General features: G+C 34.1%; 1 protein-coding gene and 2 long non-coding RNA genes across 3 annotated transcripts; 2 read left to right on the plus strand and 1 right to left on the minus strand.

Moving 5' to 3' along the window:
- Positions 1-4,678: 4,678 nt before the first annotated feature.
- LOC123920925 (disease resistance protein RPS4B-like) lies at positions 4,679-26,928 on the plus strand. The gene is made up of 10 exons (XM_045973277.1): positions 4,679-5,220; positions 8,138-9,176; positions 9,265-9,719; positions 10,884-11,092; positions 16,477-17,372; positions 17,811-18,086; positions 19,454-20,257; positions 20,786-21,235; positions 21,509-21,654; positions 26,113-26,928. The coding sequence occupies exons 1-10, from the start codon at positions 4,736-4,738 to the stop codon at positions 26,189-26,191; spliced, it is 4,839 nt and encodes a 1,612-aa protein (XP_045829233.1). The 5' UTR covers positions 4,679-4,735; the 3' UTR covers positions 26,192-26,928.
- On the minus strand, positions 5,705-7,197 carry LOC123920936. Its single transcript, XR_006813830.1, has 3 exons — positions 6,892-7,197; positions 6,653-6,723; positions 5,705-5,839 (listed from the first exon to the last, which is right to left on the minus strand). It is a non-coding gene; the product is annotated as an uncharacterized LOC123920936 (long non-coding RNA).
- LOC123920935 lies at positions 23,108-25,472 on the plus strand. Its single transcript, XR_006813829.1, has 3 exons — positions 23,108-23,568; positions 23,758-23,877; positions 25,054-25,472. It is a non-coding gene; the product is annotated as an uncharacterized LOC123920935 (long non-coding RNA).
- Positions 26,929-27,679: the final 751 nt, after the last annotated feature.

The following is a 27,679-nucleotide window of genomic DNA, read 5'->3' on the forward strand; positions in this document are numbered from 1 at the left end:
CAATATTCTCTTACATCAAGGATCATATTTGGAAGAAAATGAATTCTTGGAGGGGGAGAGCATTGTTTAAGGCCGGTAAGGATGTTATAATAAAATCTGTGCTTCAAGCCATCCCATCATATGTTATGAGTATGTTTATCCTTCATTCCTCACTCATTGACGATATTGAGAAAATGTTGAATGTCTTTTGGTGGGGAGGCGGAGGTAACAACAATAAAGGGATCCACTGGTTAGCTTGAGACAGACTTGCATGCCCTAAGGCGAAGGTTGGTTTAGGCTTTCGTAATTTTGAAGCGTTCAATATGACTATGGTGGCAAAACAAGTATGGAACATCATTCAAAATCCAGACTCGTTGGCGGCTAAACTAGTTAAAGCAAGGTATTTCCCGCGCTCATCGTTACTCGAAGCATCTTTGGAGTATAATCCTAGTTTTGCGTGGCGTAGTATTTGGAAGGCTAGACAAATTCTTTTACGTGGGTGTATGTGGAGGATTGGTAGTGGCGACAGAATCCGTGTTATGTATGACCCATGGCTGCATGGAAAGGGTGATCGCTAGGTGTCCTCACATAAAGTGGAAGGTGTGTATCATTTAGTTGTTAAAGACTTGTTACTTGATAATTATAAAGCGTGGGATATAGTTAAGATTCGTAACTTGTTTACAGGTCAGGTAGTGGAAGAGATTATTGCAACTCCTCTTATTAGTTCGGTTAAAGAGGATAACGTGGTTTGGGAGGAGGAAAGGAATTATGTTATTCAGTTAAATGTGGTTACAATCTAGCCACGCGATGTATTGTTCGAAGCGATAGGCACCACGTAGAGGGTAATTGGAATGATATTTGGAAAGATCAATCTCCTCACAAAATGCGTCACTTACTCTGGAGGTTGTGTAGGGTGTGTCTGCCGACGCAGGTTCGCTTGACACAACGTTATGTAGAATGTGAACTAAGCTGTCCTGTGTGCAATGTTGAAGTAGAAGATGACATTCATGTGTTTTTTGGATGCGTAGCAGCCCGCGAATGTTGGTCGGTCGCAGGTTTGTCACAGTTGCTACAGAATGCATCTTACCAGCATGAGACAGAGGGTGTTTCGAATGTGCAGAAACGAGGATAGTGCAACGATAGGACGGGTTACATCGTTATTTTGGTGCATTTGACAGAATCGAAACGACAAGATCTGGAATGAAAATATTCAGTCCCCGAGCCAAGTTGGAAGCATGACGTTCGTCGTCTGGGATGAGTAGTTTACCGTCCACCAACTGCAGCGTCATAACGTTGTTCCTCTTGAGGTTCCTAGGCCGGTTCGGTGGGAGAAACCAGAAGTGGGATGAATAAAATGTAATGTTGATGCTGCGTTTGTAGTTGGGTCCGGTGTTACTTCTATGAGTCTTTGCTTTCGTGATACTAATGAGCATTTTGTGGCTATCTTGACTCAATGACAACAACCTTTTTATTCCATAGTGGAAGGCGAAACATGGGCACTATTACATGCTATGAAAAAGGCTATCCATCGTGGATTTGAGCGAGTTCAATTTAAAAGTGACTCAAAGTTGTTGGTTGACGCTATTCATTCGAGAAGACGGAGCAATTAAGAATTTAGTTTAATTGTTAACGACATTATTCTTCTTATATCATCTTCTTATGTGAACTTTGAGGTTAAGTTTGTTAGGAGACAAGCGAATTTGGTTGCTCATACTCTTGCTAGGGCAACCAATATTTGGGCTAGTTTTCATAGATTTAAGATTATTCTCTTATGTATGTATTGAACATTTATTAGTTAATGATATGAATTAAGTTTGTTTAGTTCAAAAAAAAATTTAAGTAAAAAAAAATTTGTAAAAAAATTAAAAAAAATAAAGGTTAAAACTTCGTATCAAAACATGTCATTTTCGAGTTGGGATCTTCTCTATTTTCTATTGTTTCCATTTCTTCCATTACCAAAGTTTTTAAATGTTTTTGGATGTATAAATAATATTTGGACTCACTTAATATTACATTTTTACATTTATATTCCCAAAATTATATTATAATGGAGGAAATATAAAGAATCGAAAACAAAGTTCGATACTTTTCTATGAACTAACTAGTATGAATACCCGTGCGATGCACGGGATCAATCATTATATATAATCACGAAAAATATGTAGAAAAATAATAACTTGAAAGTTTAGATAAAATTATTATTTAAAATATGTTTATTAATTAATGAAGTTGATATACATACATTAATCAGTCACGTTGTGATATACTCCCTTCGTCCTAAAATATAAACAAATTAAAAGTTGGTAAACAAAAGTGAATATATTTGATCTGAGGGAGTACTTCTTCAGTCCTAAAATATATATAAAAAAAGTGTCAATAAAAATTAATGTATTTGATGTAAAATCTAGACTATATATATATATATATATATATATATATATATATATATATATATATATATATATATATATATATATATATATATATATATATATATTAACTTTTGTTGATCATTTTTGTTTATATCTTAGAGAAAGATGTTTCTTTCCAAAACATGTACAACAATGGCATAATATATTTGATTATGTACATAACTTGTTGCTTACTTAAAGATGTTACAATTTTTATTTGGTATTACGATAAATTTGTTAGAATCACATACTCACAAATGAACTACCATGATGGTGCAAACTTTTCGTGATATAAACATGTATAAAGTTTAGCTTTTGTAAGAATTATCATGACTATGTAATTTTATCACAAAAATACTTAAATAGTCACAATTTTTTGGTCACAATATTTAATCACACATACATCAAAATATATATCATTTAATTAATTAAAAAATATATATTATTTAACTATTTTCTCTCTTTACCTTTTTCTAAATATGTGAGAGTGACCAAATATGTGGTCTGGTAGTGACCACACAAGTTTTTCTCATTTTATCAACCTTATTGTCAAACTCACTATCAATCTAAATATACAATAAATAATTAAGTCTTTTTATTTATGTTACAACTCACAATCTGTATCGATGTTCTTATTTATACTTTGTGGGTTCAAACCCATGTAGATAATAAACTTACATTCAAATTAATATTTACAATCAATTTTGAAAAAGATCTAACAATTACAAATATAATGGGAATAAACTGAAATCATGCAACTCATGCATAAACTTGCTGGCTAAGACCAAAAAACTCGTCAACTGAAAGGATGAAATTCTTCTACTGAATTGCACATCTAAATTCCATTTTTGCTATTTTATTAATGCACACATTTGAGAATGTGATGTTGAAAAAGTTGTCACCTGCCACCATATTTGGAAGTCATACCTAATATGAGAACCAACACCATTCTTGTTAGCAATCGAGTAGCAAGAAGAATACATAGAGATACCAAAATGAATATTCCTCTAGAATTCAAAGGTATGATCCCAATTAGAAGTCAAATACCACATCTAAGTTTTACTTAGAGGTACCGCCATATGCTAAAAACCCCATAACTCACATATTTGCATTACATTGTTTGACTATCTTAAAAATAAAAAATAGGTGAGGCTATTTGTTTCGTATTTTCTCCACAACATAACACAACAAAGCCATGTGTGTGTTTATAAGGTCATTAGCAAATTAGGAAATAAAATTAAAATATTGTACCTTTTGAAATATCATATCAATAATAAAGCATTAAATCTAACACACCAATTGTAACTTTGTCAAAAAAAAAAAAAAATTATTATTAGGTTGGAGTTGTATTAGAATGTTGCAAATAAAGTCCAGCATCATCAGGATGACACTATACTCCACCTGATCAATCACATGACATCCTACAATTGTAATACAAATTTAAGCAACCATTTCATATCCATCACATGGAAAGAAAACATGTAAAAATATATAAATTTTAAAACAATATTTACAAATTTACTACTTTCAAAATGCTATACTGCAGCCACTAAGAAATTTGCAAAAATAAACTATATAAAATTATGAACAAACTAAAAAACCATTTTGAAATAGTTAGTACACACAATATGGTCCTGTTCAAGGTTAATCTTTGTGGACTATGGCAGAAGGCAATATGGTGAAAATGTTATTGAATTGTCAAAACCTTGAACTCCCGCACAAAACAAATAGAAACTTGAGTTATTTTAAAATAATGCCACAGTTTTTAGACACTCAAATATTACATTGACAGAATGTAAACTAAAAGGAAACTTATATATGAATTCAGATAATGGAAAGGAAATGAACCAATGAAAAAACAATCACATGGCATGTGGTCTCAGAGAAGCATGCTATGATGAATGTTGCAGAGAAGAAGACACATAGTGGATGAAACACATAATTTTCTGCATAGAAGAGACATAAAACGTTTTTTTTATAAGCATGACAAAAAAAATGGTTTTATTTGTGGGTTCTTGCAAAGGATTTGAAGAAGTGAATGAATTTTTTTTTCTAGAGAAGTGAATCACAATTAATTGTGTAGTTAAGAATACAAAAGGTTCTCGTAAAACAAAAAGCAGAAGAAATGAAGAGATTTATTTTATTTAAAAAAATTAAAAGGAATATGAATGGTTTAAGAGGCTAATAGTCATTGAGCAGGATTTTGTAGAAGTTTAGGCGCTAAACTATGTTTGCACATGTATTCTGTCTTAATATATTAAGGATAACGTATTTAATCAAGTCGTAAATAAAAAGAGTCGTTAGCCTTCTCCTTACTTCTTTATGCTTTTTCAGTTGACTCACCCATGTCTTCTTCTTCTTCTTCCATAAGCTCTTCTTCAAGAAGCCACAAATCTGATGTGTTTTTGAGTTACCATGACAAAGACGCCTGTATATCTTTTGCATCGGATCTCTATTCAGCTCTCACACAGGCTGGATTTGTTGTTTACATCAACCATAACAATCTTACAAGCGGAGATCAGACAAATTTCTCAGCAATCGAAGCTTCTAGAACTTCTATCATCATTTTCTCAAGTAATTTTGACGCTTCAAAATGGTTTCTGGAAGAACTGGAGCAGATATTGGAGTCTGGTAGAACCATAGGGCAGGTGATTCTGCCTGTGTTCTATGTTGTAGATCCCTCGGATGTACGTCGTCAGATTGGAGATTTTGGAAAAGATTTTGAAGATCTTATTGGACAAAGGATCTTGACGAACAATGAGTCAATGCGTTATAAGGAAGCGCTCATTGAAGCTTCTAGCATTTCTGGATTTCTCGTGATGAGTTCCAGGTAATGATTTTTTTTTTTTCATGTTAGTTTCTGTTTTACAAGAAATTGAAGTGCATAGGAGGGATAGTTGTGAATTTCTGGGAGATGCGAACCTATGATGCTAAGAAATTAAAATAATAAAGACTCAATTTGGCCTCACAATCTATTTGCCGCAAACATAGTATCGAAATTAGTATATGAGAGTAGAGAATGTGACTTTTATTAAAGGGTCATTGTCACGACCCAACTCCAATCGTGACCGGCGCACGAACTAATACTAGTCCGGCAAGCCTAATGACCAAATTTAACAAACAATAAATATAATATCTCCAAATGACTATTAACTTTAGAACAATATTTACCAAAATTTCGACTAAATCTCATCTATATTTTCAATGTTTCCAAATCAAAATAAATCCTGTTTGCAGCATATACATCCTTCAGTCAGAAGTTTCAAAATATACATAATTAAATTTATACATTTCAAAACAAGATATTCCTAGACTCAAAATAGCTGCAGATACTCGATCGACTCAAAATATACATATACAAAATAGTTTTTCATCAAGAAGGCCTACCAAAGAGTGACATTGACAGATCTTTAACTCTGTTAGAAACCCCTACTCAGCTGACTTTGAATCTGAAAAAAAAAATAGAAGATGAAGGGGTAAGTCACAAGGACTTAGTGAGAGATAACAACCACTACCAACTAGATGGGAAACACACAAGGGCACGAGCATTTGATTTTTAGAAAGCTTGTAACAATTCTTGTAAAGTAGTAACTATGTAATATAAATAATACTCGATTCAAACCATTATAGAGTTTGAAATTGAAATAAGAAAAATATAGAAATCAAATCAAATAAAAAGAATTCATTACGAGCGAATCGAGAGACGGCTCCATCTCGTTGATAGCCCTTTCCTCCTAAGAGTGGCCTTTCACTTAGGGGCGGCTCCATCTAACGGATAGCCCTTTTCTCCACGATATCATATAACTAGGTGCACCTAGGTCGTCGTCGTTATAATCGCAATTCTAAAAATACATCTTTTAAAACCATGTTTCACCACGTTTCTAAACTTATTGGAAATACATAAAATCCAAATGAAATTGGAAATATTCCACTTTATAAACCATAAGTAAAGTCAAATCCAATTGAAGAATATTAACATTTTCCAAAAACAAATATCACAGAACCGTATTTCTCCATATCTCAAAACTCATGTCATAGTATATGCAACCAAACCTCAATTTCAATTCATTTGTTCAATAAGTCATGGATAAATCCAAATAGAGTATAGTTAAATTTGATGACTTTGAAATCATGTAACAATGATGAGAAAATGTTCAAAGGGTGTGTTCCCCAATTTTTATAAATACTTTAACATAGAAAATAAGTAACATAAAATTGATAATAGTAGTTAAAATAAGTAGTAATGATCATCATCAACTCACAGTTATGACGAATCAACTTAGTTTTCTCTCCTACCACTCCTGAAAAGCATGTGAAGCTTCCAACGTCATTTCTGAGTATCAAAAATGTTTATCAAGATTTGGAAGGTCATTCTAAAGTTTGACTAAGCATATGTAACCATAAAATCCTCCAATATCTACTCTAATCTCTAATATTAAATTTCTAAACCAAACTACATATACCCAAAGATAAATTGTTGAGTTATAAGTGATATATTTACCTCAAAGAGTCTCAATAAGTAACTTTCAAAGAGTGGGTATGCATCTCCTTTCTTAGAGCACTAACCCTAATCCCAAAATCATCTCCACTAGTACTTGTAAGACTGTAAGGTAGCTTTGCTTAGATGTGTAGTTTTGTTTTCACTCAAGAGTATATGGTTTATGGAAGAAATTTGGTTATTTGGAAGAAGGAGAAGAAGACAATTGACAGTGGGGGTGATGAAGAAATGGTGAAGCTTCTAGTAGAAAGAAAAAGATGGAAACGTGAAAGAAAATAATTGAGTGGGGGTTTCGTGTTTATCTTTTAAATTGGGTTTTATGTCTTTTATTTTTTTTAAATATATGTATAAATGAAACGGTGCGTTTCAGTCATGTTAACATGTTAATGTTAAGGTATCTAAAATTAGAAATTTGCATTTAATAATGCAAAAGGATTTAATGTTTGAAAATTATAATGCACAAATTTCAAGATAATATTACTACATTTGCATCCTTAACATGTTCCTCAAGGATATTAACATTTTCCTTTATTTAACTGTTAAGTATTGATGATTTATTTGAAAGTCGTGAAAGTAGTAGTGATTAGAGGCATATTTTTTACTTCTTACCCTCTAATCATGACTAGAATAAAAAGGCATAATTTTTACTTCTCTAAAGAAAGGCATAATAATAGACATGTAATTAGTTGTTAGTTGCTTAATAGACTGTTATTTCCTAATTACTAGTTAATGGCTTTTTACTCTCTAATAAGAAATGTAATTAGTTGTTAGTTTGTTAATATCTTAATATAATCACCATTTTATTTATTCAACCAAATACTAAAGTTACATTTCTGTCAACTTTCTCTCCTCCTTCTGAGTCATATAATAAAAATACACGGACACAATAGTAACCATCTATTTTATTGTGTTCCTAATTTTGCACTAAACACTGTCTGCTTGCATGTGGAAGAATAATTTATTACTTGTATCGATATGTGACATGATACTTGTCATTTCTATGCAAAGATTCTATTTGGCTCACATAGAATAAAAGTATAATGATCTATGGTTGATGGTGTTTGTACATCACATTGTTTTCTTTGTAAGAAACTAATGGAGAACACTTCATTGTCCATATTCAATGCATCCTTTTAAAGTAGTTGAGATTTTGCACATAGATGCCATTAATATTTGTTCACTAAAATCATATGACGGAGGGTGTTTTTGTTGCGGCTTATGCATATTATCTTGGGCTCATATTTTATAGGGACAAAAGTGAAGTTATTAATGACATAGTGCAACATTTGACTCATTTGATAGAAGACAAATTATTTTCCGTTGCTACACACCCAGTGGGAATAGAACCTCGGATGCAAGATGTTATTCAACTATTGACCAATGAACAACCAGAAAAAACCATAATCATAGGGATATGGGGGATAAATGGGGTTGGCAAAACAACAATTGCAAAAGCCACTTATAATCAAATGGGTTGCAGTTTTGAGGGCAAGAGCTTCCTCCTAAATGTTAATGAAATTTGGGAGCAGAGTAATGGCCAAGTTTCTTTACAGCAACAACTTCTTTCAGACATCTACAAAACAACAAATATACAAATAGATAACATTGATACAGGAAAAATGGTATTACGTGAAAGGCTTTGCCGTAAGAAGATATTTCTTGTACTTGACAATGTGAATAAATTGGAACAGTTGAATGTTTTGTGTGGTAGTCGTGAATGGTTTGGTCATGGAAGTAGAATAATTATCACAACAAGTGATAAACATATACTGTGTAGCTTTCAAGTTGACCATGTATATAGAATGAAATATATGGACACTACTGAATCTCTCGAGCTTTTTAGTTGGCACACATTCAAAATTCCGAGTCCTATAGAAAGTTACGCTGACCTTTGTAGAGATGTTGTTGAGTACTGTGGGGGATTGCCACAAGCTCTTGAAGAAATTGGGTCTTTTTTGTTTGGTAAATCTTTAGCGGAGTCAAAGTTTTTGCTGGAGAAACTCAAAACCAATCCCAACGATATGATAATCAGAAAGCTAAGAACAAATTTTGATGATTTACATGTTTATGACAAAAAAATCTTCCTTGATTTAGCTACCCTATTTATTGAGATGGACAAAGATGATTTAATTCAGACATTAAATTACTTTGTGCGTTTCCCGGAAGATGGAATAACAATCCTCGAAGATAAATGCCTTGTAACTATAGATAGCAATAACAGGATTGGAATGCATACTTTGGTACGAGCAATGGGAAAAGAAATCATAAGGCAACAGGGTATGGCTGAGGTGAGTCAAAAGTTAGTATCGAAGTTGATATCAGTTGCATGAAAAGTTTATAGCTATGGTATCTTTAGTAATTTGGTTTTTATTTCAGACAAAGATGTACGATGTATTCTTGAGTTTCAAAGGGGAAGACAGTCGAGCAAAATTCATTTCACATCTCTATTCCTCTCTTCAAAATGCTGGGATTTATGTTTTCAAAGACGATGATGGTATTCAACGAGGAGATCGGATCTCAGTTTCATTGTTGCAAGCAATCAATCAGTCTAGAATTTCCATTGTTGTTTTGTCTAGAAATTTTGCTAATTCAAAATGGTGTATGATGGAGTTGGAGAGAATTGTGGAAATAAGTAGAACCAAGGATATGGTGGTTGTGCCTGTGTTCTATGAGGTAGATCCCTCAGAAGTACGTCATCAGACAGGAGAGTTTGGAAAAGCTTTTGAATGTCTTATATCAGCCATATCAGTGGATGAATACACAAAGAGGAACTGGAAAACAGCTCTCAATGAAGTTGGTGGAAGAGCAGGGGTTGTCATCATAAATTCAAGGTAATTTGATGACTAATTAATTTATTTATATTTTATAGTATTGTTAGATTATGATGCTTTGGCTTTTTTCCCTTTTAATTATTGCTGTAAATATAGTTCTCTGTGTATAATATTTTTACCGATTAAATTATATTTCCTACTTCCTAATCCATTTGGTTTTTCTTATAGTCTAATTATACAGCACAAGATTAAATTATCATAAAGTAATATTTTGATACTGTGCAATATGGTAAAAATATAATTTTAATTGACTCCATTATTTGATATATAGTACTATCTCTCATCCTTAATACAAGATATTTTTGAAGATTTGTTTGGTCCTATTTATAAGAAAAAGTTGCAACTGTTAAGATGTATTTATTGTTTGAAAGACATTTTCCCTCTATTTTAAAATATTTGTGTTTTTAATGTCTCACAATATTCCATGAGGGTATATTTGGAAAAATATTCAAAAAGTTACAATTAATAATTCCATTGGTTTTTGATGTTTTTTTGGTTTTTCTTCTTATAATAAGGACTAGAGAGATCATTGTCAAAAAAAAAAAAAGGACTAGAGAGAGTATTATAACTTATTTATAAATTATAAATTATAACTACCTGGTAGTTGTTCACATGATCGTTTGTATTTTTTTTTTTGACACATGAAAGTTTGTATTGGGACCCGTGCTTTCCTTTCTTCGAGTTTCTTTATTTTTACTCTCTTCAGACAGACAATGTGTGAAAGTCCCATTAGTAAACCCATATTTGAAAATTTGAAGCGAACGGACAATGTAGTACCTCAATTTAAATATACTTAGTTCACAATCTTAATCATTAATTTTTTTAATCAATCATCTGTTATGGTTACACGTTATATTCTAAAATGCACTCTCTCACTTTAGAGGAGTCTAAATTTGTTTTGCGCTCAACTGCTCAGAAAAGTATTTCACTTGCACCTGGTAAAACCAATTACATAGTTTCATTCACTTTTATCATGATATATTTCAAAACATTTTGCGGTAACAATTCAGATTTCATTGGATTGCATATGCTATTTATCTTGACTGGGATGAAAAATCATCATTTGGCTGAAAATGATCACACAAGACAAAAAGAAAAAGTACATGTTGTACAATGCTTATATAACTGTTTGTTTATGCACTTACTCGGGCACATATTCTATAGGAATGAAAGTGAGGATATCAAGAAAATAGTTAAACTTGTTACTCATTTGCTAGACAAGACAGAATTATTTGTTGCTGACCATCCAGTAGGAGTAGAATCACGTGTACAAGACGTTATTCAATTACTGAACAGCCAAAAATCAAAAGTTCCTCTAATGCTAGGGATATGGGGCATGGGAGGGATCGGAAAAACAACCATTGCTAAAGCCGTTTATGTTGCAAATTGCCTTGAAAACGTGAAGAAAACAACTCTAGTCTGCTGTTTTCCGCCCCGGGCGGAAAAACCTGTGTTCCGGGCGGAATTTTGAAGCAGAAAAATGGATGCTTACTGTTTTGCCGCCCCAGGCGGAAAACTTGGTGTTTCAGGCGGAAGTTTCCGCCCCAGGCGGAAAAAGCTGTGTTTCAGGCGGAAATCGATGCAGAGTATTTAAAGGGTCACGTTTTCTGTTTTTTTAGAACAAGTTTTTAGGGTTTCTGAGGCCAACATACAAACTAGGGTTAGAAGAGTAACATCTTGGGAACACTCTAGGGTTGGGTAATCATTCTATCACCTTGGGAAACACTTTCATTGAAATCTCTTGGTCACGGGAAGAGATTTGGGAAAAGGGTAGAAATAGGATAACTCTATTTTCTTGTAACTCTTTTGAGAATCTCATTGTAATCAAGGAACAAAGTTTGATAGTGGAACGGAGAGCTGCTCTCTCCCCCAGAGTAGGTCACATTGACTGAACTGGGTAAACAATTTATTGTGTCCTTTTCTTTTCTCGCCGTTTATCATTACTTGTGATTATTATTGCCGTTCGCTTATTTTGATTGCTTAATCGTATTTGCTCCACACATCAAGATTATTATTGGTGTGATTTTTATCGAATTCACAACAATTGGCGCCCACCGTGGGGCAAAGGATCAAACGAATTAAGTATCATGGGTTCTAAGTGGGACATCGAGAAGTTCACCGGGAGTAACGACTTTGGGTTGTGGAAGGTGAAGATGAGGGCAATATTAACTCAACAGAAGTGTGATGAGGCGCTTCTAGGAGAGGCACACATGCCTGCTACTTTGACACCAGCAGAAAAGACCGAGATGAATAATAAAGCACTGAGTGCGATTATTTTGTGCCTTGGGGATAAGGTGTTGAGAGAAGTAGCGAAAGAAAAAACAGCTGTGGCTATGTGGACCAAGCTTGATGCGTTGTATATGACGAAGTCTTTGGCACATAAGCAGTGTTTGAAAGAACGGTTGTTTTTCTTTCGTATGGTGGAGAATAAGTCAGTAATGGAACAACTATCGGAGTTCAATAAAATTATTGACGATTTGGCGAACATTGATGTGAACCTGGAAGATGAGGACAAAGCGTTTCACCTGTTGTGTGCTTTTCCCAAGTCCCTTGACAATCTCAAGGATGCATTGCTATATGGCAAAGAAGGCACTATCACCTTGGATGAAGTCCAATCGGCCTTGAGAACCAAGGAGTTGACTAAACTCAGAGATATGAAAATTGATGATAGTGGAGAAGGCTTGAATATTGCAAGGGGGAGAAGTGAAAACAAAGGGAGAGGAAAAGGGAAGAAACACAGGTCCAAGTCTAGGGCAAAGGGTGATGGTGGTGGCAAGTTCAAATGTTACCATTGTCATGAACCAGGTCACTTCAAGAAGGACTGTCCCGAGAGAAGGGGTGGTGGTAGTTCGTCAGTTCAAATTGCCGCTAGTGAGGAGGAAGGTTATGAGAGTGCAGGAGCACTAACAGTTACAAGTTGGGAACCTGAGAAAAGCTGGGTCATGGACTCAGGGTGCTCATATCACATTTGTCCAAGAAAGGAGTACTTTGAAACCTTGGAATTCAAAGAAGGTGGAGTTGTTCGTCTCGGTAACAATAAGGCGTGCAAGGTTCAAGGTATGGGTACTATCCGTCTCAAAATGTTTGATGACCGTGATTTCCTTTTGAAGAATGTGAGGTATATTCCCGAACTTAAGAGAAATTTGATTTCCATAAGCATGTTTGATAGTCTAGGGTATTGTACTAGAATTGAACGTGGGGTAATGAGAATTTCAAATGGTGCATTAGTAATTGCTAAAGGGTCTAAAATTAATGGTCTTTATATTTTAGAAGGTTCCACCGTTATTTCTAATGCATTAGTAACTAGTGTAGAGGCTGCAGATATAACCAAACTATGGCATTTGAGGTTAGGGCATGTCAGTGAGAGGGGTTTAGTTGAACTAGCTAAACAAGGTTTGCTAGGACAAGAAAAATTGAACAAACTAGAATTTTGTGATAACTGCACATTAGGCAAACAACACAAGGTGAAGTTTGGGGTGGGAGTGCATAATTCTAGTAGACCATTTGAGTATGTTCACTCGGACCTTTGGGGTCCAGCATCTGTTTCCACTCATGGGGGAGGTTCATATTTTCTTACTATGATTGATGATTATTCTAGAAGGGTATGGGTTCACATAATAAAGAACAAAAGTGACACCTTTGAAAAATTTAAGGAATGGCATACCTTAATAGAAAATCAAACAGGAACTAAACTGAAAGTGTTGAGAACTGACAATGGCCTGGAGTTTGTTTCAGAGCAATTTAATGAGTTTTGCAGGAAACTAGGTATAAAGAGGCATAGAACCGTTGCATACACACCGCAGCAGAATGGTCTGGCTGAAAGGATGAACAGGACCTTGTTGGAGCGCGTGAGATGTATGCTGTTGGGAGCTGGATTACCCAAAAGTTTCTGGGGAGAGGCAGTTAACACTGCTGCATATTTGATCAACAGATGTCCATCAACAGGAATCGATCTAAAGACACCTATGGAGGTTTGGAGTGGCAAGCCGGCAGACTACTCTAACTTGAAAGTCTTTGGAGCTTTAGCATTTGCACATGTCAGGCAAGATAAGCTTGATGCTAGAGCTGTGAAGTGTGTTTTCATTGGTTATCCCGAGGGTGTGAAAGGTTACAAGCTGTGGAAGATGGAGCCTGGAGGATCAAAGTTTATCATAAGCAGGGATGTCACTTTTGATGAGACCCGGATGGGGATGAAGTGCAAAGACCTGGAGAAAAGACCAGAAACGGGGATGGAGAGAATTCAGTTTGAGGTGGAGCCTTCCATTGATGAGAGGGAAAAGGAGGATGAGACTCAAGTACCTGATGAGAGTGGAAGTGATGAAACAACTGTTCCTGACTATCAGCTAGCAAGAGATAGGGAGAGGAGAGTTATTCGTCCACCTAATAGACTCGGTTATGCTGACCTTATTTGTTATGCTTTGAATGCAGCTGAAGAAGTGCAAGACTCTGAACCAAAGAACTTCAGGGAAGCATCAGAAAGCATATATAGTAAAGACTGGCTGGAGGCAATGAATGAGGAAATGCTTTCATTGGAGAAAAACCAGACTTGGAAGCTTGTGCCATTACCTAAAAATAAAAGGGTAGTTGGTAGCAAGTGGGTGTTCAAAAGGAAAGAAGGTATACCAGGGGTCGAAGCACCAAGGTATAAGGCGAGACTTGTAGCAAAGGGTTTTACTCAGGTAGAGGGGATTGATTACAATGAAATCTTCTCACCGGTGGTGAAACATTGTTCTATAAGGGTACTTATGGCTATTGTCAACATGTATGATCTTGAGTTAGAACAGATGGATGTGAAGACCGCATTCTTACATGGAGAGTTAGAAGAAACTATCTACATGCAACAACCTGAAGGTTTTGTGGAAGACAATTCTAAAGTATGTCTGTTGAAGAAATCTTTGTATGGGTTGAAGCAGAGTCCGAGGCAGTGGTATCGTCGGTTTGATGATTTCTTATTGAAGACTGGATTTGTGAGAAGCAACTATGACAGTTGTGTGTACATGATGAAGAGGAATGAGAAAGTCATTCTCTACCTCCTTCTTTATGTAGATGATATCCTTATGGCAAGCTCTGACAAGCATGAGATTCAAAAGCTCAAGGAGAAATTAAATGGTGAATTTGAGATGAAGGATCTTGGAAATGCGAAGAGGATACTTGGTATGGATATCTTGAGAGACCGGAGTAAAGGTGAGTTGTTCTTATCTCAGCATGATTATTTGAAGAAAGTGGTGGAGCGGTTTAGAATGACAGATTCTAAGGTAGTGAATACACCACTTGGTCACCATTCAAAGTTGTCGATAAAACAGTGTCCTCAATCCGAGGATGAGAGAAAGGAGATGGAGAGTACTCCCTATGCAAGTGGGGTTGGAAGCATCATGTATGGCATGGTTTGTAGTAGACCTGATTTATCATATGCAATAAGTGTGGTAAGTCGGTTTATGGCAAATCCGGGCCAAGTTCATTGGCAAGCTTTGAAGTGGGTTCTGAGGTATTTGAATGGTTCTTTGAAGGGTGGTCTGAAGTACACAAGAACTGATCCAGGAAGAGATGCTTTGGAGGGATATGTGGATGCGGACTATGCAGGTAATATTGACACTAGAAAATCCTTATCGGGTTTTGTGTTTACATTGTTCGGTACAGCGGTAACGTGGAAGGCAAATCAACAATCTGTTGTAGCCTTGTCAACAACTCAAGCAGAATACATAGCTCTTGTTGAAGGGGTCAAGGAAGCCATATGGTTGAAGGGTATGATTGGAGAAATGGGGATTAGTCAAGGGTGTGTGAAGATACATTGTGACAGTCAGAGTGCCATTCATTTGGCAAATCACCAGGTGTATCATGAAAGGACAAAGCACATTGACATCCGGTTGCACTTTGTAAGAGACATGATTGAAACAAAAGAGATCATGGTACAGAAAATTGCATCAGAGGAGAATCCAGCTGACATGTTCACCAAATCGTTACCTAGAGCTAAGTTCAAGCATTGCTTGGACTTAATTAACTTCGTTGAAGAGTAGACGGAGGTTGGAGAGAGCAGCACGGTGGTTGATGGGAAGTTGACATCACCATCGTTTTAAAGGCAAGGTGGAGATTTGTTGCAAATTGCCTTGAAAACGTGAAGAAAACAACTCTAGTCTGCTGTTTTCCGCCCCGGGCGGAAAAACCTGTGTTCCGGGCGGAATTTTGAAGCAGAAAAATGGATGCTTACTGTTTTGCCGCCCCAGGCGGAAAACTTGGTGTTTCAGGCGGAAGTTTCCGCCCCAGGCGGAAAAAGCTGTGTTTCAGGCGGAAATCGATGCAGAGTATTTAAAGGGTCACGTTTTCTGTTTTTTTAGAACAAGTTTTTAGGGTTTCTGAGGCCAACATACAAACTAGGGTTAGAAGAGTAACATCTTGGGAACACTCTAGGGTTGGGTAATCATTCTATCACCTTGGGAAACACTTTCATTGAAATCTCTTGGTCACGGGAAGAGATTTGGGAAAAGGGTAGAAATAGGATAACTCTATTTTCTTGTAACTCTTTTGAGAATCTCATTGTAATCAAGGAACAAAGTTTGATAGTGGAACGGAGAGCTGCTCTCTCCCCCAGAGTAGGTCACATTGACTGAACTGGGTAAACAATTTATTGTGTCCTTTTCTTTTCTCGCCGTTTATCATTACTTGTGATTATTATTGCCGTTCGCTTATTTTGATTGCTTAATCGTATTTGCTCCACACATCAAGATTATTATTGGTGTGATTTTTATCGAATTCACAACAGTTTATAATAAAATTCGTCATGATTTTGAGGCAAAGAGTTTCCTATTGAATGTCAGGGAAGTTTGGAATCTCGATAATGACAAAGTTTCTCTACAGCAACGACTTCTTACTGACATCTACAAAACTACAAAGATAAAGATAGATACAGTTGAATCAGGAAAGATTATATTACAGGAAAGACTTTGTGAGAAAAGGATATTTCTTGTAATCGATGATGTGAGTAATGTGGATCAATTGAATGCTTTGTGTGGAAATCGAAAATGGTTTGCTGAGGGAAGTAGAATAATCATCACAACAAGAGATGATGATTTACTTAGTAGGCTTGAAGTTGACCAAGTATACAGAATGAAGGAAATGGATGACAGTGAATCTCTCGAGCTTTTCAATTGGCATGCATTCAAGCAACCAATTTCTGGAGAAGGTTTTACTAACCTTTCTAGAGATGTTGTTAAGTACTCTCGAGGACTGCCGCTAGCTCTTCAAGTCATTGGGTCCTTTTTGTTGACTAGGAGAAGGGAAGCGGAGTGGAAGAGTGTACTGGGGAAACTCAAAATGATTCCCAATGATGAAGTGTCAGAGAAGCTCAGAATAAGTTTTGATGGTTTAAGTGATGATGATGTGAAAGATATATTCCTTGATATTGCTTTTTTCTTTATTGGTATGGATCGGGAAGACGTAACTGAGATATTAAAAGACTGTGGGCATTTTCCAGAAATTGGAATAAGCATTCTGGTACAACAAAGCCTTGTAACTGTTGATAGGAAAAACAAGATTGGAATGCACGATTTGCTACGAGATATGGGAAGAGAGATTGTCCGCAAGAAATCTAAAGAGAGGGGCAAGGAGCCTAGTAGAATATGGCGTTTTGAGGATGTGCATGAGTTGTCAAAAGATACTGTAAGATCTCCATGTATAGTTTTATTTTTTTTATATTGCTTGTGTTGTGTTTTGCCTTTGAGCACTGTATGAGGTACCACAAAGACAGAAATATCTCAGCGCCGAGCACAAATTATACGAGTGGTTTTATATTATATCTCTAACATCTGATCTTTAATGTAGAAGGACGCAAAATGAAAATGGTTATTGATAAATCTAATGTTAGTTGTTACAATTACAATTATTTCGTAGAAAAAATAGGGTGAATGCTGTTATGACATTTGTTTTATTTTTCTTGTTATTAAAATTTGATTCACTGTGAATCATTTTTTTGCTACTTCTTTCCTTGTTACGGATCATGGGCTTCAAACCTTACTATTGTATCTAGCTATACTAAAAGATTTTTAACTACCACTTACCTATGCTGTGTGTTTTATTTTTCTTACCATTTTGTTTCAGTGTACTTTAGATGTTAAGGGATTGACTTTAACGATGTCAAGAATGGACTCAACAACTTTGGAAACCAAAGCATTTGAGAAGATGGACAAGCTTAGATTGCTTCAACTTTCTGGCGTACAACTTGATGGAGATTACAAATATCTTTCAAGACATCTTAGGTGGCTTAGTTGGCATGGATTCCCCTTCAAATTTACACCCGCAGACTTTCATCAAGATAGTCTAGTTGCTATCGAGTTGAAATATTCCAATCTGGAACGAGTGTGGAGGAAGTCTCAGGTATAAATTCAATTTTTTTAGTGACCTTGTTAACTAACATAATTTCAACACTAATCTTCAATTTGGAAACAATAAACTTGAATTTAGTGTCTCACAGTCCTTATTTTGTATTTTCCATATGGAAATAAATTTAATTAAAAAGGGAGTACAAAACATCCTCGTCTAACATATATATGTATATCGATGTATCCAGAAGAAGGGGAGGAAAAAACAAAGTTACTGATAGCACTGCATAATAATTGACTACAATAGACACAAAAACCAGCCGGAAAAAGAATAGGAAAAATCTGTTGTAGTCTCTGATATATACTTGGATATTAGAAAAAATCTTATTGGTTAATGTTAAGAAGTCCCACATCGGTTGCCATATGGCCTGACTAAGTGTTTATAAACTAGAGGCAATTCTCACTTTACAAGCCGGTTTTGTAAGGATGAGTTAGGCCCGATACTAAATTTTAAGAGTTAAGAATAATTGTAACATTTGAATCCATGAAAATATCTACTGGTAATTCACCACTCCATTTTTTTTTATAAAAGTAGAAATCGAGTGCAGAGGCACACATCCTTTTAGAGATAGCAATTCTAGAGTCTAGACTTTGACTACTCAATCTCAATTTTAAGAAAATATCTTAATTGACCCAATTATTTTGTTTCAAAATGGTGAAATAGGTGTTTGATATTGCTGAATTTCAATATGCTAACTTGCTGTTATGACAATATCATCTAACATAAACCATAAGACAGACACAAACTAGATGAATACTTATAAATTACCGAGTAATCCATATTCCAAATTTCATTAAGATAAAGTTGAATAGCTTAAGTCAAACCTACAATTATTTTTTATGCATAGAAATCAATCCTAACACTTCCTGGGCAACAAATCCAAGAGTTTTCTCCATATATATATGTCTTCATTTAAGTCCCCATGCAAGAAAATATTTTTTTGTCTAATTGATGTAAATGCCTCTGATATATGGCATCCATTTATAGAACTTAGATGAATACTTTTTTTTTTTGACAAAACTTAGATGAATACTTAAAAATTACCGAGTAATACATATCATTCCAAATTTCATCAAGATAAAGTTGAATAGCTTAAGTCAAACCTACAATGATTTTTATGCATAGAAATCAATCCTGACACTTACTGGGCAACAAATCCAAGAGTTTTCTCCATATATATGTCTTCATTTAAGACTCGATGCAGGAAAACATTTTTTTTGTTTAATTGATGTAAATGCCTCTGATATATGGCATCCATTTATAGAACTTAGAAGGACTCGGAGTGAAACCTTTTTTTTTTTTTGTAACAGGACTCGGAATTTCTTCTCTGATATATGCCTTCACATTTTATTTTCTTGCAGTTGTTGGTGAAGCTGAAAATTCTTAATCTTAGTCATTCTCACAACTTGAGACATACACCAGACTTTTCGAACTTGCCAAATCTTGAAAAGTTAATACTTAAGGATTGTCCAAGTTTGTCTTCAGTTTCTTCTAGTATAGGACATCTCAAAAAAATCCTGTTAATAAATTTGAAAGATTGTACAGGCCTTTGTGAACTTCCAAGGAGCATCTATAAGTTAGACTCGGTGAAAACTCTCATTCTATCTGGATGTACAAACATTGTCAAGTTGGAAGAGGATATAGAACAAATGAAATCTTTAACCACACTGGTTGCGGATAACACTGCTATAACAAGAGTTCCCTTTGCAGTAGTAAGATTAAAAAGCATCGCATATATTTCCCTTTGTGGCTATGAGGGATTCACACGTGAAGTGTTTCCTTCTATTATCCAGTCTTGGTTGTCTCCAACAAATAGTATCCTATCCTTAGTTCAAACATTTGCAGGAACTTCATGTCTTGATATCACTGATGAACAGAATAATAGTTTCTATTGTCTATCATCCATTTTTGAAGACCTTCAGAATCTTCAACGTCTTTGGTTGAAATGTGATTCAGAAGCTCAATTAAATCAAACTGTAGCAAGTATTTTGGGTAGCTCCAACACACGAAATTGTGAGGGATTCTCAAACATCGGGACTTCAGCATCAATTCATTCCCGTAGTCAATTTAGTATGTCAAGCTCTAAAAATTCTTTGACATCCGTTTTGATTCAAATGGGAGTGAGCTGCAATGTCGCCAACATTCTTAGAGAAAATATTTTGCAGGTTCTCTCTTTCTCCTTCCCTTACACAACCCTCTCTATATTTGTTTTATATATCACACACTTACACACACACACTCAAAGTTCAATGCACATGTCAAAGTTGGCATACATTGAATGAATCATGTATATAAAATTTAAATAATTTGTAGGTAAGTACCTCGATAGTATATATTTCCTCCCAACCGCACTCCGGATTATCAGAGCCCGTTTCCCCTGTAAAATGTATGGCTAAGACCAAAGAGTCACAATAATTTTGATATTCTTTATGTTGGATTACATATTTAATCACCCTTGTTTAGATTATTTTTATTTTCCTCCCTCAAGTGTTTATGGTCAATCAAATCCCACTATAAATTACTTGACTCAAACCCTTTTTTATCCAAAAGCAAGAAATTCAATGAAAATTTGATAGTGTGCAAGATTTTGTATAAGTAACATTAGAGTTTAAAGATTTTGTAAAGTGTATTCTTGATAATTATTTTTTTTTTAGAGTCTTGACCTTGTTTCTTCACATACGTGAATTGTACAGAAAATTCCTCCCATTGGGTCTGGTTTACTCCCGGGGAACAACTATCCCGATTGGCTAACCTTCAATAGCAACGGTTCTTCTGTAACTTTCGAAGTACCTCAAGTGGAAGGGCGTTCTTTGAAGACAATCATGTGCATTGCCCATTCTTCTTCCCCAGACAATACAACGACAGAAGGTTTCAAAGTTGTGTTGGTAATAAATTGCACAAAGAACACCATTCAGGTCTACAAAATAGGCGCATTATTAGCATCTTTTGGTGAGGATGAGTGGAAGAGAGTAATATCAAATATAGAACCCGGCAACAAAATTAAGGTGATTGTTGTTTTTACAAATGAATTCATTGTGAAGAAAACAACAATTTATCTTGTATATGATGAACCAAGTGAGGAAAAGACGAATCACTGCCATGAGTTAGATGAGAATGGAATTGTTTCTAGTGGTGATGAAAATGTAAGTATAATAGTCTAAATGCATACCCTTTTTTGTAGATTTGCTCTTTTTTCATATTGTTAGCATGCTAGATTTATGAATTGAATTGACATGTGAATCAGTTGTGTCGCACATATATGATTGCTCGTGATTAAACAATTTACAGACGTTGCTTTTTGTATCAATCCTCTTAAAATATTCACACTTGGAATCTTTATGATCTTGTAATTTAATTTTATGATGTTACTTTATACGGTTCACTTATCACAACTTTCATTATGTTTATGGGTTTAGATATTTGGTAGACTCTTCTTCGCTATTCCTTCCCTTTCTCGGACTGTTCTGACTTCACGGCCTTTCTGGTTCTGTTTGGCTGGTATTATGGTTTGGTCGTCTCGCCGCCGTTCTGAAAAACGAAGAAGAGACAACCCTATTCTAAGGTACAAAACTATATTTTTTGCTTCTGTAGAACACTTTTTAACAAACACTACTTTTTGTTTTGTCAACTATTTAAGCTTTCCCATAAAGCTATCATTAGTAAAAGGCCATCATCCATTTAATTTGTCCTGGACATTTTCTTTAGTTCCCTCTAAACAGTAACTTTGAATTTAGATCGCGAATAATATATTTCTCCTTGTGAATCAAAATTTCATCACACTACAACAATTGTTGTGTTTGGCAACAATGTTTTATGCAACGTGTAAAAATTGTTACCTAAAAGTGGTTTAGTCAACACATTATGACTGTTGCCAGTTCTTTATAGGAAACGCTAAATAATTGTTCCCTTAAACTGAAAAGGGAACAGTTACGGACTGTTATTATGATATTTCTTTTGCAATAGTTAACAACCGTGACCCTAGATATTTGTGGGAACAATTTTTAGCTGTTACATTATTTATGAGAAAAGGCTACATTTATGCACTGTTACTTTTAATATTCAACATTACAAAGTTTTTTATTTAAGTTTATTTTTTGAAAGATAAATATTTGACTATGTTATTATAAGAGAAATTTTTAGGTGAGTCATCACCTAAGCACTAATGATTAAGCACAAAACCAATCACATAATTACAACTCATTAATATATTACATAATTACAAATAATTAATAGAGAAACAACTAAAATCAAATCTCTAAACATGTGTTGTGCACTTTATTAATTTTTTTTCTTCTAAGCTCTCTCTTTTTGTTTTTAATTTCCATGTTTCAATTATTTTTATGTGAACACTTCAATGATTAATACATTGTCATGTTAAGTATAATGTCTTATCATATTTTGATACTATAATTTATATTTACATAATTTATATTTTAAAGAATTTTTCGTATGGAATAGCGGTGTCCAATAAATAATAATACAAATTCGGTACTAATAAAGAATATACCTTATTTTTATCCATTATTATTTTTGTACATTTAAAAAACTTATGGACCGTCCAAAACTCCAAACTATTATGAATTTGTTGGATAAAAAAATAGTGAATAATTGATAAACAAACTTAGTAAAATTAACGGTTGAATTATCTTATTAATACAGTGCCATAAAAAATATTTAATTTTAGTAAAAAAAAATATTTAATTATTTTCAAGTAAGTAAAAAAAATAAAAAGAAAGCTTAGTATGTAAAGAAGGAAAAAAAATAATGAGTGTGAAAATAAATTATAGATATTTAGTTTTGTTAATTATTTTTTTTGGTTATAGAGATTTGATTTTATTAATTACTACACTATTAATTATTTATCTAATTATTTAATGAGTTGTAAATTATTTGATTAGTTGTGCTTAATCATTAATGATTAGGTGAGGATTCACTTAACAATTTCTCTAATTATAAAAATAATAATAATAATAATTTTACTTCGGTACAAAACACTAGTCCAATTCCCTCAAAAAAAAAAAAAAAACACTAGTCCAATCTAAACACAAAACTCCACCGTGTGCCTTCCTTCTCCTTCGTCTCCTACTCTTCAAATCAAACACCACCGCAAAATCGAAAATCTACCTCAATCTGTAGCTCTCTAAATTACCTCTCACTGTTCAATCCCTAGATTTTTAGGGTTTCAGATCTATATTCCCTTTCACCATTCAATCCCTAGCTTTTTAGGGTTTTCGATCTATTCCTCTTCCTCGTGTTTTTTCTTTGACCAAAATTAATGGCTTCAATCCGAAAGACCCTATCTCCCCGACCTTCTTAGTGGTGTTATAGTTTCAGAGATTATCTAGCGGCGTTGGTGGCTACGATAAGGGTTTCATGGTTGATCATGTAAGCTTTAGCTTAAGCATGAACAATGAGAAGGAATTAACATATTGTAGATCTGAATTTGTTGAAGGATTTTTCTGGTTTGTGGTTCTAGGTTTGTCTGTTCTTTTTTCTTCTAGTTTGTTTTTCTGGGTTTGTTTGTTTTTGTTGTTGTGGCTGAATTTTTTAGGTTAATTTGGTTATGAGATATCGATTGTTTGGCTATGAGATTCTGGTTGAATTTTTGTGGCTCAATTTAATGTTAGGAAGAAGCATTTTAATATTTTAACTCACTGTTATGCAGGTATTTTGGTGGGGTTTTTGAAATCAAGCCATGTGTGAATCCACTGAGATAAGGGAAAACATCTTCTAGAGTTCTAGCAAACTATATTTTGTCAATCTCAAGTCGTTTTGCAACACCAAAGTAAGCTTAGTTCTCGTGGTTAAATAATGTACATTCCTTTTGTTTGTTTTTTCAAAGAAGGTGCTTGATGAAATATCTACTTATAAAACTTTGTTTAGGCTAAGCTATGTTTATTCTCCATGAATTCGAACTTCTATGTATCATGTATGTAGTGGTAAAGTATTTCTTTTAATGTTAAATTAAATTAAATTAAACTATGCCTCAATATTTTATTCCTTTGTTGATATTGTTATTTCTCTGCCATGAGTTCCAACAATATATCTGCCTCACGACCTTCTTGAGAAATAGCAAAAAGAGCACTAAGATTGCATATGTTATATGTTACCTATGAGAATTCAGACAGAGCAGACACAACACTCTCAAAAGAAAGAAATAATTTTAGTTGGTTATCATATACTTATATTATTCCTAATTCCTAATGTTATGGTGCTGCTATCCGTGTTTTAGCTTGTGGGGAGATGAGAACTGTGAGTGTGCCTTTCTAGCTTCGGAAGGCAGTAGCGGTGGGATTCTTTCTTTGCGAAACAAGTTTTTTATTGCTTCAGTCGCAGCAGATTGCTACTTTCTTTGGATGTGGTTTTGCTGTCCAGTTTCAATTAGGTGCTGCTGTGATCTGTTGTGTGTTTTGGTGTTGCTATCCGGGTTGGTTTGTCGAGTAATTGGATGTCTATGACAGTATTCTTGGATGCTCTGCTATTTTGTGTTTGAGTTCAAGTTTCCCTTGGTTTAATTTGGTTTTATGCTATTTTGTATTTTGTGTGGATGCCATTAGCTTATGTTTCTCTCTGGTGTGCGCCCTTTGTGGCCTTGTGTGGGTGTTGGTAGGTATAATGGGATTGGTTTTAGCGATGTGCTCCCTTCCCCCTTACAATGCTATACAACCTTGGTTTTAGCGATCAATAAAATTTATAGTTTAAAGAAAAAATGGTAGATTGGCAATTATATTTTAGCATATACTAGTTTATTGTTCTTGTGAATATGATCGTTTGTTGTTCTTGTATAGTTAAGAATAAGAGCAAATGCATCAATTATTGGAGAACTCAATTCAATTGGGTTTGAAACGTTCAAAAATAGTTTATAAGTAGGTTTGTGGTAGTATGCTATCTTTGATTGATGTAGTTTTGGGTCCTCATTATGTTTTTGTTCAGCTATTGATTAATTAAGTTGGTGTAGCAGGTTTTGCATTGGAGAAATACGATGAAAAGGAATTACGATCAAAGAAAGGTTGGAATTGATAATGATCATTTAAAGAAAGTAACATAAGGCATGTTGTAGGTGATTCTTCGTATGATTAAGTAGCCAGATTGTGGGGGTATTGAAAGGAAATTTACTATTTTACAGTTTTCTCAATTTTAGTTGTATTTTTAGTTTTGAGAAAATATTGTCTTAGTTTGTATTAAAAAGTCATGGGAGCATTAACCATGACTTTAGGTGTTTTATAGTTTTTTATTTGAATAAGTCTTCAGGTGTTTTATAGTAGCAGTACATGTTTGCTACTTTTTAGTACTCATACCATAGAGTGGAGGTACTCCACTATGCATTTATGTAATACTATACAAATATTTGAATAAAGGAGTTCGTTTATTTTTGCCTCATTTTTATTTCAAATGTATAATTTGAATATTAAATTTGGTCAAAATATTTTTAAAATTATTGTCTATATTAATGCATATTTAAAAATATGTTGCGTTTGTACCCAAAAAAAAAAATTAATTAAAAAAAAAAAATGTTGCCTATATGTAACAGGGACACTTGAAAATTGTTCCCTTTGCTTAATCTTTTGGTAACAGTTGTGAAGTGTAAATAGAATCGGCAACGGGTAAAAACTGTTGCCTAAAGTTTGCTGAACAATTGTTCCCTATTTCCGATAGCTTTGGCGACGGTTTCTAAAAGTGTGCCCAAAACGCGAAAAAACTGTAACCATAGATAATAGGTAACGCTCGCTTATAAAACGGGTGGAAATTGTTCCCTATACTTTTAGGCAACAATTTTCATGGTTTAGGCTACAATTTTGAACTGTTGTCTAAAAGCGTAAATGTTGTAGTGTCATATTGTACATGTCTCACACTAAATAGGGAACAATATCGATATGATTTAGTTGGATCCACATGAATTTCATCCAATGGTAAAATGTGTGTTGGTAGTAAAATGAAGCCTTGTTTGAATTATGATTTTGTGGCTAATATATATTAATTTGCGATACTTTCTGCCATTGCACTGATTTGTGCGAAATAGGGAAGTAGCATCCATGAGCTCTCAAGGACTCAATATTCCAGAATCTTTGGAGAAAAACCCTTTGGTTGATGTCAAGTAGTGAAGAGACAAGGTTAAAAGAGGTACTTGATTCCGGTCAACATGAATTGGTTCCAATATATAATTTCAAATTCCTGAATCCATAGGACGAGGATGCAAAACCAGAGGAGAAAGCAGAAATGACCGAAGTCAAGGATCAACAATAAAGGGATGAGAAGTTAAAAGGGTAATGTTCTCCCAAGCCAAATCAATCCTAGATGCGTGTCTTTCTTTTATCTTGATTTCATTTGTGTTGAAAGGCAAAAAGGTTGTTATCTGTAGTTCATTGTATATATGGTTGTTGAAAAATATCATATCATTTGAAGAGTATGGCATATTGGATTCTTCATTAGTTCATCTCAAGATGTAACACCTTTCCATGCCACCAGCATGTAATTGTAAGGCAAAGAGAAACCTCAAATCTCAACTCATTTAGTGAATGAATAATGCATACCAAAATTCTGTATCAATCTGAATCTCAAGCAAAGGGGAACTTCAAGAATTTGAGATTAAACTTTGTTCCTAAACCATCAAACAATGTTCAGAAATTAGACCATATATAAGTTTCAATCATATATTATTTTTTGTTTCCTTAACTAGTGCTCTCAGAGCTTGTATTTTCCATATATACAAGTCTTTGAATCTCTATATAGAGCTTGTATAGGATTAATGTTACTTGTAATGTAATTCATTGCAAAGCCTTGTACATATATTTTTATCTTCATCTTGATCTTGAATATAATCGTATGCTTCCACTTAGTCAAGCAGTTTTTTTTTTTTGGGTACATAAGCAGTAGAAGTTTTATTTAACACAAGTTGTAAAGGAGAAACTAAGTGTGTGTTTGGTTATGAGGTAGAAATAATTGATTTTGGTAGAATTGAGTTTGAAAGAATTGATTTTGGTTAAAAGTGAGTTGAGCAGAATTGATTTGTGTTTGGATACGTTAACGTAAACGTGATTCTCAACATTTGATATTGTTTGGATAATTTGAACTAAAATTGCTTTTGAATGTTTAATTACCAAAATGGATATTAATTTTTAATTTATTTCAAACTAGATTTCAAATTGAATTTATTTTCTTTCTTACATTATTTTATCAACGGAAAATTATATTCAGGTTAATTCATGATCCTTAAAAACAAAAATCTTAATTCAAAGATGCTGTAATTCAAGGTAAACATGTTTCTAGTTTTTTAAAATAAAATAAAAGTAATTATAAAAAATTAAATAAAATAAAAGTAGCAATTGGGTCAGACCGTCAGAGTAATTTAAATGGTCATTACCCAATAAAAAAGACCAAATAAAAAACACACAAATAATTTAAATGGGCCGGGTCAAAGTAAGAGAGTCCAATTATTTTCTTCCTCTTCTTCTTCAACCTACCAGCCGCAGCAGAATGGTTACTGTAGTTTGCTTGCAAAAAAAAATGTTTTTGTAGTTGTATTGCAGGAAAAAACGTAGGAGAAAGAAATGGAAAAAGAAAAAACTGCTACAAGAAGAACAATGAAG

The sequence above is a fragment of the Trifolium pratense genome, linkage group LG4 (assembly GCF_020283565.1).
Source record: "Trifolium pratense cultivar HEN17-A07 linkage group LG4, ARS_RC_1.1, whole genome shotgun sequence".
NCBI lineage: Eukaryota > Viridiplantae > Streptophyta > Magnoliopsida > Fabales > Fabaceae > Trifolium > Trifolium pratense.